The sequence below is a fragment of the Staurois parvus genome, unplaced genomic scaffold (assembly GCF_062004578.1).
Source record: "Staurois parvus isolate SC_StPar_1 unplaced genomic scaffold, SC_StPar_1.0 ptg000743l, whole genome shotgun sequence".
NCBI lineage: Eukaryota > Metazoa > Chordata > Amphibia > Anura > Ranidae > Staurois > Staurois parvus.
Genome location: NW_028318539.1, coordinates 242578 through 257675, shown reverse-complemented (window position 1 = coordinate 257675; position 15098 = coordinate 242578). Strand labels below are relative to the sequence as shown.

General features: G+C 40.0%; 1 protein-coding gene across 2 annotated transcripts in view; it reads left to right on the top strand.

Annotated features, from left to right (window-relative positions):
- LOC149445200 (tolloid-like protein 1) overlaps positions 1–15098 on the top strand; it is a 204234-nt gene that overhangs the window by 69461 nt on the left and 119675 nt on the right. For both annotated transcript variants that reach the window (XM_089654090.1, XM_089654091.1), the window contains exon 2: positions 8244–8354. In XM_089654090.1, coding sequence (XP_089510216.1) covers positions 8244–8354 — 111 coding nt within the window. The remainder of the gene's footprint in view (positions 1–8243; positions 8355–15098) is intronic.

Below are 15098 nucleotides of genomic sequence, written 5' to 3'. Positions count from 1 at the left end.
TTGGGAGGGTGCATGTGATCAGCAGTTTCCAGACAGAGGGTTAGGGGTCCTGCAGACTCATAGGACAATCAGGGGAGAATGAAAACTTTGGCTACAAGCTTTAACCAGTGTTCTGCCAGACACTGATAGAAGTCACAAGACTGCTATGTACTGCTAATGAGAAAAGGTTTTAGCAGTTTAAATTTACTAAAATAATTAAATTTCCATGTTCAGTGTACTGTGGGAAACCAGATATAGCAAATGCAGGGTCATGGGTTTAGTAACACTTTAAAGCAAACTAGATTTTGCAATTATGTTTCCTTGAAGGAAAGAAAATCGCTTGATTCCCATTTTGACACAGCCAGTGTTGATGGGGGAATCTTTCCGTCTGCGTTATTGTATTCTGACAGCTGGAGGTTTCCCAGCCCTTAGAGTACAATGACTACTGCCGCCTGCTATAGCTGGCGGCAGTAATCACACAAAATTAATAGATAGTAATCGATATATCGACTTCAATAAAACCAGCCATCCCATAGATCTGAATTCAGCCTGTTTCATCCATCTATGGCTGGTTTTACCGACCATATCAGATTCCATTCTATGCCTTTTCCTATGCTTAACTATTATGCCTTTTTGCTTGCTATAAGTTGAATGCTAGTAGCAGCAAACCACTACATCAATCAGTGCTGCAACATCAAAGCTGATATAATTGAATTTTGCAAATACACTGTTGCTCCTCATCTAATACAATTAGCTGCTTAATGTGTGGCTATTCCATTTGAAGAGAAGGTGCTCTGATTACACAAGGATTTTCCTCGCAGATAGCAGCATCGTCTAGCTGCAAAGCTACTGTACATCTAGTGATACCGTTAATATCTGGATATGAAAGAGAACATTTTTTTAAATACCAGAATGCAATCAGTTGTACATTAACTTTAAATTTTGATAATGTCTGCCTGAAAAAAAATGACTTTTTAATGCGACTAGAACAGCATCTGCTTATCGAGTTACAGGTCTATGATCACAGATATGCATGCCTTTCGTCCATTATCTGTGTTTTTAGCAGGATCAGGAAAAAACAGCGGACATCAAGAACTCATTGGGGGGATTGTTAGCTCATAGCCTCTTAAAGAAGAAACATCTTTTCTAGGATATCTACTTGTCTCATACATGCTTTAAAGAAGCACAAACCTTTAAATAAATGGTGAAAAAATATTTGTTGGTGGAGGCTTTAAATCTTTTCCAGATATAAATGTTGCCTTGTACCTTTGGCTGTAATAACATACTTTAGAAAAGAAACTGAAGTCAGTGGGCACTGCGAAAAGCCACCTACAGAGCAACTTCTAAGAGCAAATCTGTGTAGGAAAATGCTTTTATACTAAACACTAGTATTCTAGTACATTATGTTCTTTTAAATATGCTAATAAACAGGGCCAGATTTAGACCTTGGGGGGAGCAGGGCACTTCAGGTTCAGTGGGCCGCTAATTCTCAATGACAATTACACATTTTCAAAAGGCATAACACAAGTCATGCACACACACACATGCAGTCATAGGCTACCTTCCTTAAGGCATGGTTCATATATATGCAGCTGTGCATGCCAAAGATGTGTGGTCACATCAACCCATTAATTTGAATAGGATGCGTTTTCTGCAGGGAAAAGGTCCCTGCGCCTCTTTTAAAATGTGGCCGCATGGAAAACGCATAGTGTTTTTGTATCATGTGATTTCCATATGTTGGAAACTGCACTGCGTTTTTCAAAGTTATAAGAGTTTTTCAGAGAATTAAGAGTTTATGGCACCCCCACACGGTTTCCGTGAAACATTGTGTTTTGTGTGCGGCTGCATGCGGGTGTGGGAAATGTGTGCGATTTACACACATTCCTGTACCCGCATATATGTTTACCTAGGCTTAGAATGTGTATGAGTGGTTTTCTTGAGCTGTCTAAAAATTAGTTTTTAAATGCGATACAATTTACCAGTCCAGAGCAAAAACTTTTACAGAGGATGGCAAGCAAAATTTTATTTCCTTGATACATTTAATAAAAGAGTCATTTTTTTATTATTATATATTTATATTATTTATTTTTTATTGCTTTATACATTTTCTTAATATTGTTTTATATTATTTTTGTATAGAGGGAAGCCCCTTCTGTAAAGGGTGCTCATGGCAGTTGCCCTTTTTGCCCCCTTAAAAATCCGGCACTGCTTATAAAACAAAGAACAACAACATCTTTCTTACAATTTATAAGGGCGCTGCTGCACAAGGGTGTACTGGGGCATGGAATGTAAAATATGGAGATTGATAGCCACAGTTGTTGCGTACAGACACCTGTACAAATGAATTACAGGATACGATTGCGTCCAGGGGCGTACACTGGCACGCTTGGAGCCAGGGGCGGACTGAGAACTCATGGGGCCCCTGGGCAATAGGGGATCATGGGGCAACTGTGTCCTTGCCCACACTCAAAGCACACACAAAAAAGCCTATAAAAAGGTACCAGGGGAATTTCATGGGGCCCCCTACTGACCCCGGGCCCTCGGGCAGTGCCCGAGTGCTCGAATAATCAGTCCGCCCCTGCTTGGAGCTGCGTATACCCACACACAGCCATGCCTGTGGCACTGAAATACGGTTGCATTTTACTATATGCTCCAGTATGCCTGTGTGGATGAGCCCAACTAACACAGCTATCTAGGGCTTCCAAACCTAGTCAATTTCCTAACCTACTGGATAATTTGTATTTATTCTGAAGCTGGGAGGGCTGAGCTGATATTCTCCAGTTTTTGCTAACTGAATGGGTGCTCAGCAGGCAGGTCTGACTCCATTTCAAAGGCAAGGTTCTAAAGATTTTTAAGTGGGTACTGAGCCAAACTGGTGGCATTGTTTTCCACTTTATTTATATTCCAAGTACCACAGGGAAACCTGCATATTTTGGCACTGTATTTCACATACAGTCAATTGGAGGTGTTAGAAGCAAACAAGAAGTTTCCAAGCAGTAATTACCTGACTGATTACATTGTAAAAATGCAGCCTACAGCATTTTAGAGGATCTGATATTGACAGAAATATTGACTGGTTGTTGTTGAGCAGTCTTCAGACTGTGGTGCTATAAATCATCATAGTGATTTTAATTTAACACTGTTGTAGCAAGACTTAAAAATCAATTGTACTCTGGAAATACGCTGTGCATTTATTACCTCCCAGTAAATACGTTGCTGAGTACGTAACTGCGTGAGATCCCCAAACAGAAATCGGTACAAATATGCATAAGTACTGTATATATACACATATATTTGTTTTAGTCTTCTGTAGGGACTTGAGAATTGGCAGTAACATCCATTACAATACATATTATTCATATTAAATTTCTGAAAAAACGAAGTAAAAGGAGAAGAAATAAAAATAAGCTCTTCAGCAGCCCAACAATACATAAAATGTAATTCCTGTAATATTTATCTTCTTCTAGAGACAGTTAATTCGTAAGCAGGCCATAGATTATGCAATTTTCTTTCCTTCCACCACAGGTAGAAGGAAAGAAAATTACTTCATGCTTTTCATGTGCTAAAAGCTGCCGGCAGTAATCATTGTGTTCTGTGAATAGGAAAGGCTCTCCGCCGGGGGATTCCCCTATCGATACTGACTGTGCTGATGGGGGAATCCTTCACGATTGGCAGAACACAATGATTACTATCGGTGGCTTTTAGTACTTGAAAAAAAAACTTGTATTTTGAATTGGCACGTGCTGTAACACGTTTAGAATGCACGCAAGACACGTTTGCAAAATCTATCTGTGCCAGTTTCTGCCAGTACTCCAAAATAGAGTTGGTCTTAATTAGCTCCACTTTTATAAGATGCGACGTGTCGGTATTTTATTTTGAATATGGTGCATTCATTGCGCCACAATGTAAAAGCAGCACATTGTAAAACTACCTGAATTTGGAGCACAAGTCTTAGTCAGAACCAAAAGTGTCACACATAAATTTGGCGCAATACGTTAACAAGAGGGATTAATGCCAGAAAATCCTATTGCTTTGACTGGTTGATTGCCATGTACTGGGGGATTTATGGTAGTTAATTTTCAAATTTTTTACCAGGGGATAAAATAACAAAATGCTTATTTTTTCATTATTAGAAGAAAATTCCTTGATCTGAACTTCTCCTTTTATAAGTGAAATTTACTTGTTCAGTTAATTACTGTTAATGTAAATTTAAATATGCATGCTGGTTTTAGAGTATTACATGCTTATTATTTTTATTTGCTTTTGTGGCAATGTTGCAACAACAATATCCCCGTGAATTATTGCACATGAGAGCTTTGGGAAACTATTTGTTGCAGGGCATTTTGTGGTTTAATAAAATGTTTGCTTTGATCCTCACTCACTCTTGACTCTTGATTCTTAACAAACAGTAATAGAGAGATTGCTGAACAAAGGGTGTGTATTGGTGATGAAAGAGGTTGCTGAACCCTTAGCACCCAGGACCTGTGCCCTGGGGCTTTTTATTGCGTGCCTGTGGTCTCCTTTGTATTAATTATTGCCATTATTCCTTTTATGATCTTAACAACAACCATAGTGCAGTGTTTGATGATGTTTGAATTTAGTTTTGTACCTTTTATATCCACTTTCATACCTCTACTGATATCTGCTTTTTCTTAAAGGTCCTTAGGATAATTTTAAAGTGGAGTTCCACTCACCTACCAAAAATAAAAGCAGCTACAAAAGCTTTAGCTACTGACTTTTAAAAAACAGCCACTTACCTGTCCCTCGGTACCATGGTGTGTCCCCTGCAGCCCATTTCACCAGCCGTTCTGGATTCCAGGAGGCCGGCATCTTCAGTGTGGGCACTGTAGCTTGAGGCTACACAGCCAGGTACCCACTGCGCATGCGCGAGTAGCGCTGCGCTTCATAAATGGTCCTGTAGTCTTATGTCACGTATGGGACCTGTCACGTGTCCCAAAAGACTACAGGAAGGGAGGGAGGGAGGGAGGACACCTTCTGTTTCTGATTGCCTAGGCGACTGGACCGGAAATGGGAGCAGGTACCTGTCAAATTTGGATACCTGCTCCCCCGGCCCTCCAAAGGTACCAATCCTTAATGGGGAGCAGGGGAGCAGTCCTTAAAGCGGAACTTTTCCTTTTGGGTGGAGCTCCGCTTTAAGTAATAAAATGTATTGTGAATTAGAGAATGTGGCATTTTGAATGAATCAAAGGGTTCCTATGTTTAAACTAACTTCACCTAAAGCAGACCTTTTAAGTAGATCCCAAACACATAAATCTCCCATGCTTGCATCTCTGCATGCTAATCCCTAAACAACTTCAAATAAAAGAAAAGGCCTGTGTTGAAATAACTCCCCACAATCAGGTAAACAATGTAAGTCCATCCCTATGTGTAAGTTTGTTTAAATCTGATGTTTGCGGCTGTTTTCATTATAATTCATTGCAGTCTCGGAACCACAATGCTTCTCCATTCATACAGGTAGGGCGGGTGGTGGGTGTGTTTCCTTCCTCTTGTTAGAACACTCTCATGAGTGAGGATGCTTTTTTATCCTCATTCATTAGAATACATATGGCATCATAGACGGGGCAGGGCTGGGCTTGACTGTGGTGGGGTTGAACATGGCAGAGGCAGTGCTAAGCGGGGAGGAGGTGGGGATGACCAGGCCTTTGCTCTGCTGCTTGCACAGACACCGACAATGGTACCAGGAAGTGCCTGTTTTCAGCTGCACATGCACTCCGTTGTTGGTGAAGCACTGGAGAAAGGCTGACCGTCTAGGTTAGATAGTTGTTTCTAAAAAGACATTCAGTAACTATAATGCGTAATGTTAACCTTTACTATATTATTCATATCGGTCAAGTGTAAATTTTGCTATTTTTAATAAAAGTTATTTTTTTTATTTTTGTGATCCAACTTCCTGGTTTTGTATTGGCACTGGAAAGTAGTCAGGGTCTCACAGCTGCCTACTGGGAAGGATATGTCACCACTGTCTTCCCAGGGAACTCCCATAGGTAAACTGCAAAATCCATGTAGAAAAAAAAGGAATGAATGTTCTTTTTCCAAGATTTTGTGACATTTCGGGAAAAGACCATTTGTTCTCTTTTTCTATGAAAATACGGCACTGTCCACAAAATCTTCAAAGGGTTTATTCATAATGTTTAATAATTAGAGATGTTATGAACCTTATACTTTTGGAACAAATATAGAAGACAGGAAAGAGATAGTAGAAGAGGAGAGTGGATGGCAGAATTTCTGCTGCCAGCTATTTTATTCAGGTAGCAGCAGCACAGTGGTTGCTTTAATACCCAAAAAGTGACTGCATCTAATTGAATTCTGAGAATCTTACATCCAGCTGAGTCAATTTGAAAATATTTCTTGAACCAGGTGATGCCAACAGGGCCACCTGGAGCTCGTATTTTGGTTAATTCTGAATTCTATCTGAAGTTCAAGCCGTGTATGGCTAGCTGATGTAGAGATAACCTCCATATGAAATTAACTACTATGGCTGCCTCCACATGCATAATTTATTAAAAATTATATTTTTTTGAGACATCAATTTTAAATCTTTAGTATATACTTTTATTATATCAAGCTGTTTAATTTCACAAGCATATAAAAAAATATTAAAATCCCTCAAGTATTGCATGCGTTCTACTTAGCTCACCTTCTATAGTTACACAGCATGTCATGTTTACCTCTCAAGGGTTGGACAGCTCAAATACATAACTATTGTTTTTAAAGGCAATTTTTCTGCTGAAATAGAGATGTGTAAAAACATAACTTTAGTGTTTAGTACTATACCATGCCTTACTGTTTCCCCCTTTACCAGCAGTATGTTCTGCTGAATATAGGGTCATTGCTGAAATCTCTCCTTTGCAGCCTATTTCACACATAGGACAGGTCGTGATCTCTTCTGACTGGCTCCCTTTGTTCTGCATTGGCAATAAAATACTTATACTGTAAACTTCCTTTTTATGCTTTTAATATATTTATATATTTTGATAGTTTGATTTTCCTAAGCAACCCTTTACTTACTGCTACACACTGAGACAATTGGCCTGGTTTTGCCAGCGAGGTTTTATAGTGCTAATTCCTTCATATGAGAATTTCAATCCCAATTTTAACACATGGGTGATTGTTAATAAGTAACCTGTTTTTCTTAATTTTTTTTTCAAGATTTAGTTTTACAAATTAATTTGCATGTCTAAAAGTAATGTAATGTGGCAATAGGTTTTACTACGTTTACAACATAATTGTTTAGTGATTTAAAACAAGTAAACTGTGTGGATGCAGTTCACCTTGTAGTGACCATGCCTGTCAAGCATCTGTCTTTGGTGATTAGATGTTGTTGATGGAAGCCATGCAGGCACACCCTCAAGAACTCTGCTTGGTAGTTGTACACCTGTCAGCTTGATGTGAGTGAGATCCAGATTATGGTCAGCTAATAGCACCCTGCATCACCATCAAAAGAACAGTATCCTAATTTTTTGACAACACATTATATTCTGCTTGCTTCAGTAATCTTTTTTTGTATTTTTCCTAATTGTTTGTCTTGTAATTATTATTATTATTATTTTTTTACATTGTTTTGCAATTATTTTATTGGTCACCAACTTATTGCTTAACTCTTTATATGTAATGCTCTTAGCAAAACATTATGATTTGATTTATTTATCGGGTGTTTTTAGCTATACAATTATTTGCACAGTACTTTACAATATCATTATAAAAAAGCATTAGATTATTTGTAAATAAATATTACTCTTTTCACAACAATGTATATAGGAAACCTCAAATGTGTTGCAGTCAGCTACACAGACATTTCGTTTTTGATGTTACAGATCTTTTGAATAAATGCATATATATGGCAACTGTAAATCAAATTCTTAATAATAATAATAATAATAATAATATTAAGAAGCAAAATGTATTTTACCAAGTATTGTGACAGAAATGGATGCGTCATATTTGTAACCGAAAGGGCATTGCTATGTTACATGCCTGCTGTAAATATCTTTTGTGAACGTTTAATTACGTTTCAAGCATGTGAACATTCTCAGAGAATGCCAGGAATGTATGTCACATATTTACGAATGGATATATCTGACCATGTCAGTATATGATTATCAGTCCGAAATACTACAGTCAGTGGCCTTTGCTAATGTGATGGAATGTTGTTCTCATAGATTTGAGAAATATTTATTTTTTTAATAAACTGAAGAGCGCACACAGTTATTGTTCCTAATCTTTCTTTTTATCTTTTTTTTTAGCTGTCTTTTGGGGAGACATTGCCTTAGACGAAGAAGACTTAAAAATGTTCCAAATAGACAGAACAATTGACCTCACTCAGCACTCTAATGATAACTTGGGACACACCACAGGTAAAGCTATACCTTCTTTTTTGACAATATATGTCTGCATGGTACAGTTTGAGTTGAAATATTTTCTTAAAGTAATCCTGCTACAAGCTTTGGTAATAGAATTAAGCACATGTGAAAAATTCATAAACTGAAGTAACTATTTGTGAGAACAATCAATAAATTAAGATATATGCAGAGCTGAAGTTAGTTGAAAATCTTGACTTTTCCTGTAAAGGTTGATATCAAAATTGCTACTTCCTCCTGGCAAGTCTACCTATTGGTCAGTGAAACAACTGTGCATGTTAAAGGGCCAACAGCAAGACAGGAAGAGGCAGGGCCAAGTTTAACTGTTACATGGAAAGTTGGGAATAACTTTAGCTCTTATATCTCCTAATTTACTGATTGGTTGATTGTGCGTTTTAACAAAATGCAATTCTGTTTTATCCTTTCTCATATCTGACACAACTGAATGTGGAGAACAGTCCTAAGGATGTATTACAAAACCACAGATACCCATAATTAGGCCTTACAGGGGTTAATATAAAAATGAAAATCTGTGAGATTGATGATGGTTCATTGACTTTTTGTGTGGTTAAGAATCCTCTTGCTGTTTATGAACATAAAAGAAATGCTACATATGTTTTAAAAGTCCAGTGGCATTGGCTGGAGCACTAAATAATCATCATCACTTGTTATTAGAAGACTCCTTGACCATTTATAGTAAAATATGTAAAACATTGGTGTCCATCTGTGCCAACTATTGTATTCCGACTACTGGTGGATAGTTGTGGCCATTCAGCCAGTACAAAAAAATGACAGAGAGCTGCCACACTTGTATGCAGGTGTTCGGCTGTAATTGCATACAGAGTGATTACCTGCGGTTAGAGACAGATGATCAACCCAGGATGCAAACAGCTTGCATCTAGGGCCATCATCTGTCCATGTGTGATTGTATTAGTGGACAGTATAAACTCTGCACAATACCACCTCTGCCAATATAAACACACCCAGAAAGAAAAGTCAAAGACTTTCACCCTTGAAAGTCAACATACATATTATCAAACTTTCCTTTGTTACTAAACTATCCCAATTTAAATAAATTCATACATCAATAAGTATTAAATAAATCCCAAAATTAAATATCCCAAATAATAAATGTCCAAAAAGTCTCTAAATAATAATTGTCTTTTCCACCTCCAAACCAAATAATATCTTTCTTGAGATGATCCCAACGAAACTTATCCAGAATCTTTGTTTACCTCAAAAAATATAAACTTAAGAAAATGTATTACCTTTTATATAAAACGATAAAATGCCATAAATCGTGTATCATGCAAACCGCATAACAAGTGCACTCAAATCACACGTGGAAGGAAAAAAAAATGCATGATACACGATTTATGGCACTTTATCGTTTTATATAAAAGGTAATACTCTATCTTAAGTTTATATTTTTTGAGGTACACAAAGATTCTGGATAAGTTTCGTTTGGATCATCTTAAAGACATTATTTGGTTTGGAGGTGGAAAAGACAATTATTATTTAGAGACGTTTTGGACATTTATTATTTGGGATATTTATTTTTGGGACACTTATCATTGAGCATTTTGTGATTTACTTAATACTTATTGATGTATGAATTTATTTATATTGGGATAGTTTAGTAACAAAGGAAAGTTCGGTAATATGCATCAGTGGACAGCTGCAGGCCTCTCATTGCTCTGTATCAACTGATTGACTGTGACTATCTGAATCCTTCTGTGAATTCAACTTCAGCAATTCTTCAGATTCTTGCTGCAGGTGGCACATAGGTGCCATGTGCACGAGGACACTGCCTTCCCACCAGAGGCATAGTTCCAAATACTCTGATGTATAATTTCAGGGTTGGATGTTGGCTTCCAAACTCTGCTTGATGGAAGCTATGTACATGGCCTGTACATAGCCAGCAACTTAGATCTTAAACCTTTGGATCTCAGGTTAGAAACTTGACTTATTAAGTTTGTTACAATATTAGCAATATTAACCCTAAAGCCTAACTCCAGATTTTTTTTGATGGAGAGAGTGAGATTTTAATTTTGTATTGAATTTTTTTATCTCTCTATGACCCCACTAGAGAAATTATCACTTCCTGTTACACAAGTACATGAAAAGAGGGAAGCAGTCCACAAATGTTTTTTTCTGTGTCCCTGTTGGAGAAATCTTCAATCACTTCCTGTATATATTTTCTGATACTGATACAGAATAAAGAGGACCTGTCACATGCTGTGTTAATGGCTTTTTCACGAAATACATAGCCGATTGCTTGCCTTGCATAACACATGGCAGATTCTATTTTGTAGAAGAGATACTATGCAAATTGCTTTGCATGCATATATGGAGTGTTGGATCGTCTGAGTCATGCCTACACCTGGGCACCATCTTCCTACAGCTTTTCTAGAGTCTATTACAGTCTTTCCCAGCAGCTAATCACTTGCCAGTGCAACGGTTCACTAAAAATCATTCATCCTGTTTAAAAGGTGTAGGATGAAAATGTTCACCTGCCTGGATGATCCATCAGTCTGGTGGTAGAGCCTTTTATCCTGGCTGTCAGCATGGACTGTTCTGTGGGACTCGAGAACATCTAATAAATCATGTGTGATAACATTTTACTTGTAAAATGCATCATGAAGGCAGCGGGTATATTCACTAAGTGTAACTCTAAAATTACTCTCTTCTTTATCATGGTATTAAAGAGACACTGTCATCAAAAAAGTATTTTCAAACTTCTTGTCAGGAAGATGCTCGCCATAATGCAGCTGAGGTCTCTGGGCTTGCACACCAGCATAGGCGCAGATGTGCGAGGGACTGTTCTGCAGTGCATTGTCGTGCACATTTGCGTTTGCACACGCGGCTGCCCGTTGCTAATGTTGGCGCCAATCAGACTATTTAAACCTAGCAGCACTATTAGCCTGTGCTGTCTGATCTTCAGCTCCACCTGTATTCCTCTACCTGTTCCTGTGAGTGATACCTGTGTTTGACCCTGGCTTGCTTCTTGGACTCCGCCCCTGCCTTCTGTCTCTGCTTGATCTGCTCCCACCATCACTGACCTTGGCTTGTGACCCGACCATTCTTCTGCCTGCCGTTTGTGCCTGATCTGCTTATCTGTTACCAACCTGGCTTGTCTGACCCTGCATACATGCTGCTACCAGCCTGTTCCACTGCCTGCCTGCTCTGCCACCAGCCAGTCCAGCTGTGATGTCTGCCTGCTACCAGCCTGATCCACTGCCTGCCTGCTCTGCTACCAGCCAGCCCCGCCGTGCTGTCTGCCTGCTACCAGCCTGCTCTGCTGCCAGCCAGTCCAGCGATCCTATCTGCCAGCGAAGTGCCAACAATTCCTGCACAGACTACAGGACTGACCAGGAACTCATACACCGCCATGCTCTTGTGGTTGCTGTTCCACCTTCAGTGGCCCTCAAGCCAGAGCTGTACGAGAGGCCTTCCTCTGCCATCAGGCTGACAAGTAAGGTACGTGACACTGCTCACATAAATAAAAAGTTTACAAAAAGCACTTACTGATGCTGCTGTTGCTATAGCAGCTCATTTTGATTTTTGCCAGTAGCAGTGATGTACATTATATTGCCAAAAGTATTGGGACACCCCTCCAAATCATTGGATTCAGGTGTTCCAATCACCTCTATAGCCACAGGTGTATAAAATCAAGCACCTAGGCATGCAGACTGCTTCTACAAACATTTGTGAAAGAATGGGTCATTCTCAGGAGCTCAGTGAATTCAAGCGTGGTACTGTGATAGGCTGCCACCTGTGCAATAAGTCTATCCGTGAAATTTCCTTGCTACTAAATATTTCATGGTCAACTGTTAGTGGTATTATAACAAAGTGGAAGCAACTGGGAACAACAGCAACTCAGCCACAATGTGGTAGGCCACGTAAAATGACAGAGCAAGGTCAGCGAATGCGAAGCACATAGTGTGCAGAAGTCACCAATTGTCTGCAGAGTCAGTAGCTAAAGAGCTCCAAACTTCAAGTGGCCTCCAGATTAGCACAACAACAGTGTGTAGAGAGCTTCATGGAGTGGGTTTCCATGGTCGAGAAGCTGCATCCAAGCCTTACATCACCAAGTGCAATGCAGAGCATCGGATGTTGTGGTATAAAGCACGCTGCCACTGGACTCTAGAGCAGTGGAGACGTGTTCTCTGGATTGATGAATCATGCTTATCTGTCTGGCAATCAGAGAAGGACATGTCTGGATTTGCTGGTTGCCAGGAGAACGGTACTTGCCTGACTGCATTTTGTCAAGTGTAAAGTTTTGGTGGAGGATTATTATGGTGTGGCTTTGTTTTTCAGGGGTTGGGCTTGGCCCCTTAGTTCCATTGAAGGGAACTCTTAAGGCATCAGCATACCAAGACATTTTGGAGAATTTCATGCTCCCAGCTTTGTGGGAACAGTTTGGGGATGGCCCCTTCCTGTTCCAACATGACTGTGCACCAGTGCACAAAGCAAGGTCCATAAAGACATGGATGAATGAGTTTGGGGTGGAGGAACTTGACTAGCCGGCGCAGAGTCAAGATATCAACCCGATAGAACACCTTTGGGATGAAGTAGAGTGGAGACTGTGAGCCAGGCGTTCTCGTCCAACATCAGTGCCTGACCTCACAAATGCTTTTCTGGAAGAATGGTCAAACATTCTCATAGACACACTCCTAAACCTTGTGGACAGCCTTCCCAGAAGAGTTGAAGCTGTTATAGCTGCAAAGCGTGGGCCAACTTAATATTGAATCCTACGGACTAAGACCGGAATGCCATCATGTGCATGTAAAGGCAGGCGCCCCAATACTTTTGGCAAAATAGTGTAGTTTTCTTCAACCTCTGTCAATTCTGGACCTGAAATGTGTCCTCCTTCCCTTCTCCTGGCCCATCAGGGTGTTGACCTACTGCTTGTGAAGCTTTCCCTGCACTGTGAGTTACAGCAGACTGTGTTTTCTCTGCCAGTGCTGTCAATGATGACGTACAGGCTGTCTCCCACACACAGCTTCAGGTGTCAGACATTTCAAAGGCAGCAGTCAGACACCTTGGTGACATCAAGACCAGTACAGGAACTTCTACAGAAACCCTATCACACTTCTAAAAGTGTCTCTTTAAGGCTCACAGATTTGATGTTGACATAAAAAAACTGCAGTTGCAGTAGTTTCATATGGTGTGGGAAAACCATCTTGCACCTTATGCTGACACACGGAAAATATTAAAGATCTACCGAGCCTACCTAAAGTGGAACAGAGTGCCTATGGCCTCATACAGTTGTGACCAAAATTATTCAACCCCCACTGAAATTGAGTGTTTTGGCCAGTTTGACATTGCTTTTGATCATTCAGTCATCTTGCTTACATTTACATTAAAGAGGCACTTGTAGGTCAGACAAATATAACATAACAGTTATAATGAAATAACCACAAATGTCTTTTCTGTGCTCACAGCATTATCAGTTTTATTCAACCCCCAAGTGACATTCAATCTTAGTACTTAGTACAGCATCCTTTTACAGTTATAACAGCTTTTAAACGTGAAGCATAGCTTGACACAAGTGTCTTGCAGCGATCTACGGGTATCTTCGCCCATTCTTCATGGGCAAAGGCCTCCAGTTCAGTCACATTCTTAGGCTTGCGCACTGCAACTGCTTTCTTTAAGTCCCACCAGAGGTTCTCAATCGGATTTAAGTCTGGTGACTGCGATGGCCACTCCAAAATGTTCCAGCCTTTCCTCTGCAACCATGCTCTAGTGGACTTGGAGGTATGCTTGGGATCATTGTCCTGTTGAAAGGTCCAACGTCTCCCAAGCCTCAGGTGTGTGACGGACTGCATCACGTTTCCATCCAATATCTCCTGGTACTGAAGAGAATTCATGGTACCTTGCACACGCTGAAGCTTCCCTGTACCTGCAGAAGCAAAACAGCCCCAAAGCATGATTGACCCTCCACCATGCTTCACAGTAGGCAAGGTGTTCTTTTCATCAAAGGCCTTGTTCTTCCTCCTCCAAACATAGCGTTGATCCATGGGCCCAAACAGTTCTAATTTTGTTTCATCAGTCCACAGAACACTATCCCACAACTTTTGTGGTTTGTCCACATGGCTTTTGGCATACTCTTCTTATTCTTTGGAGACAGCAAGGGGGTACGCCTGGGAGTTCTGGCACGGAGGCCTTCATTACGCAGTGTGCGTCTTATTGTCTGGGCTGAAACTTCTGTACCCACATCTGACAAATCTTTTCTCAGTTCCTCAGCAGTCACACGGGGACTTCTCTCCACTCTACGCTTCAGGTAGCGCACAGCAGTCGAAGTCAGCATCTTCTTTCTGCCACGACCAGGTAGCGTTTCAACAGTGCCCTTTGCCTTGAATTTGCGAATGATGCTTCCTAAGGTGTCTCTTGGTATGTTTAACATCTTTGCAATCTTCTTATAGCCATTGCCCTTCCTGTGAAGAGAAATCACCTCTTCTCTTGTCTTCCTGGACCATTCTCTTGCCTTCACCATGTTTGTAACCACACCAGTAAATGTCTAGAAGGAGCTGAGTATCACAGTCATTTTAAAGCTGCCTAATTGGTGCTTATTATGCTTGATTGCTGCTCGGTGACATCCACAGGTGTTTTCAATACCTGATGGAAAGCACCTGTATGAACCTCTGTTCTTCAGAGTGGTAGTCTTTAAGGGGTTGAATAATTGTGGCAATGAAGAAACCACATAAGAACCATTTACTACTGTATTACATAAACAAT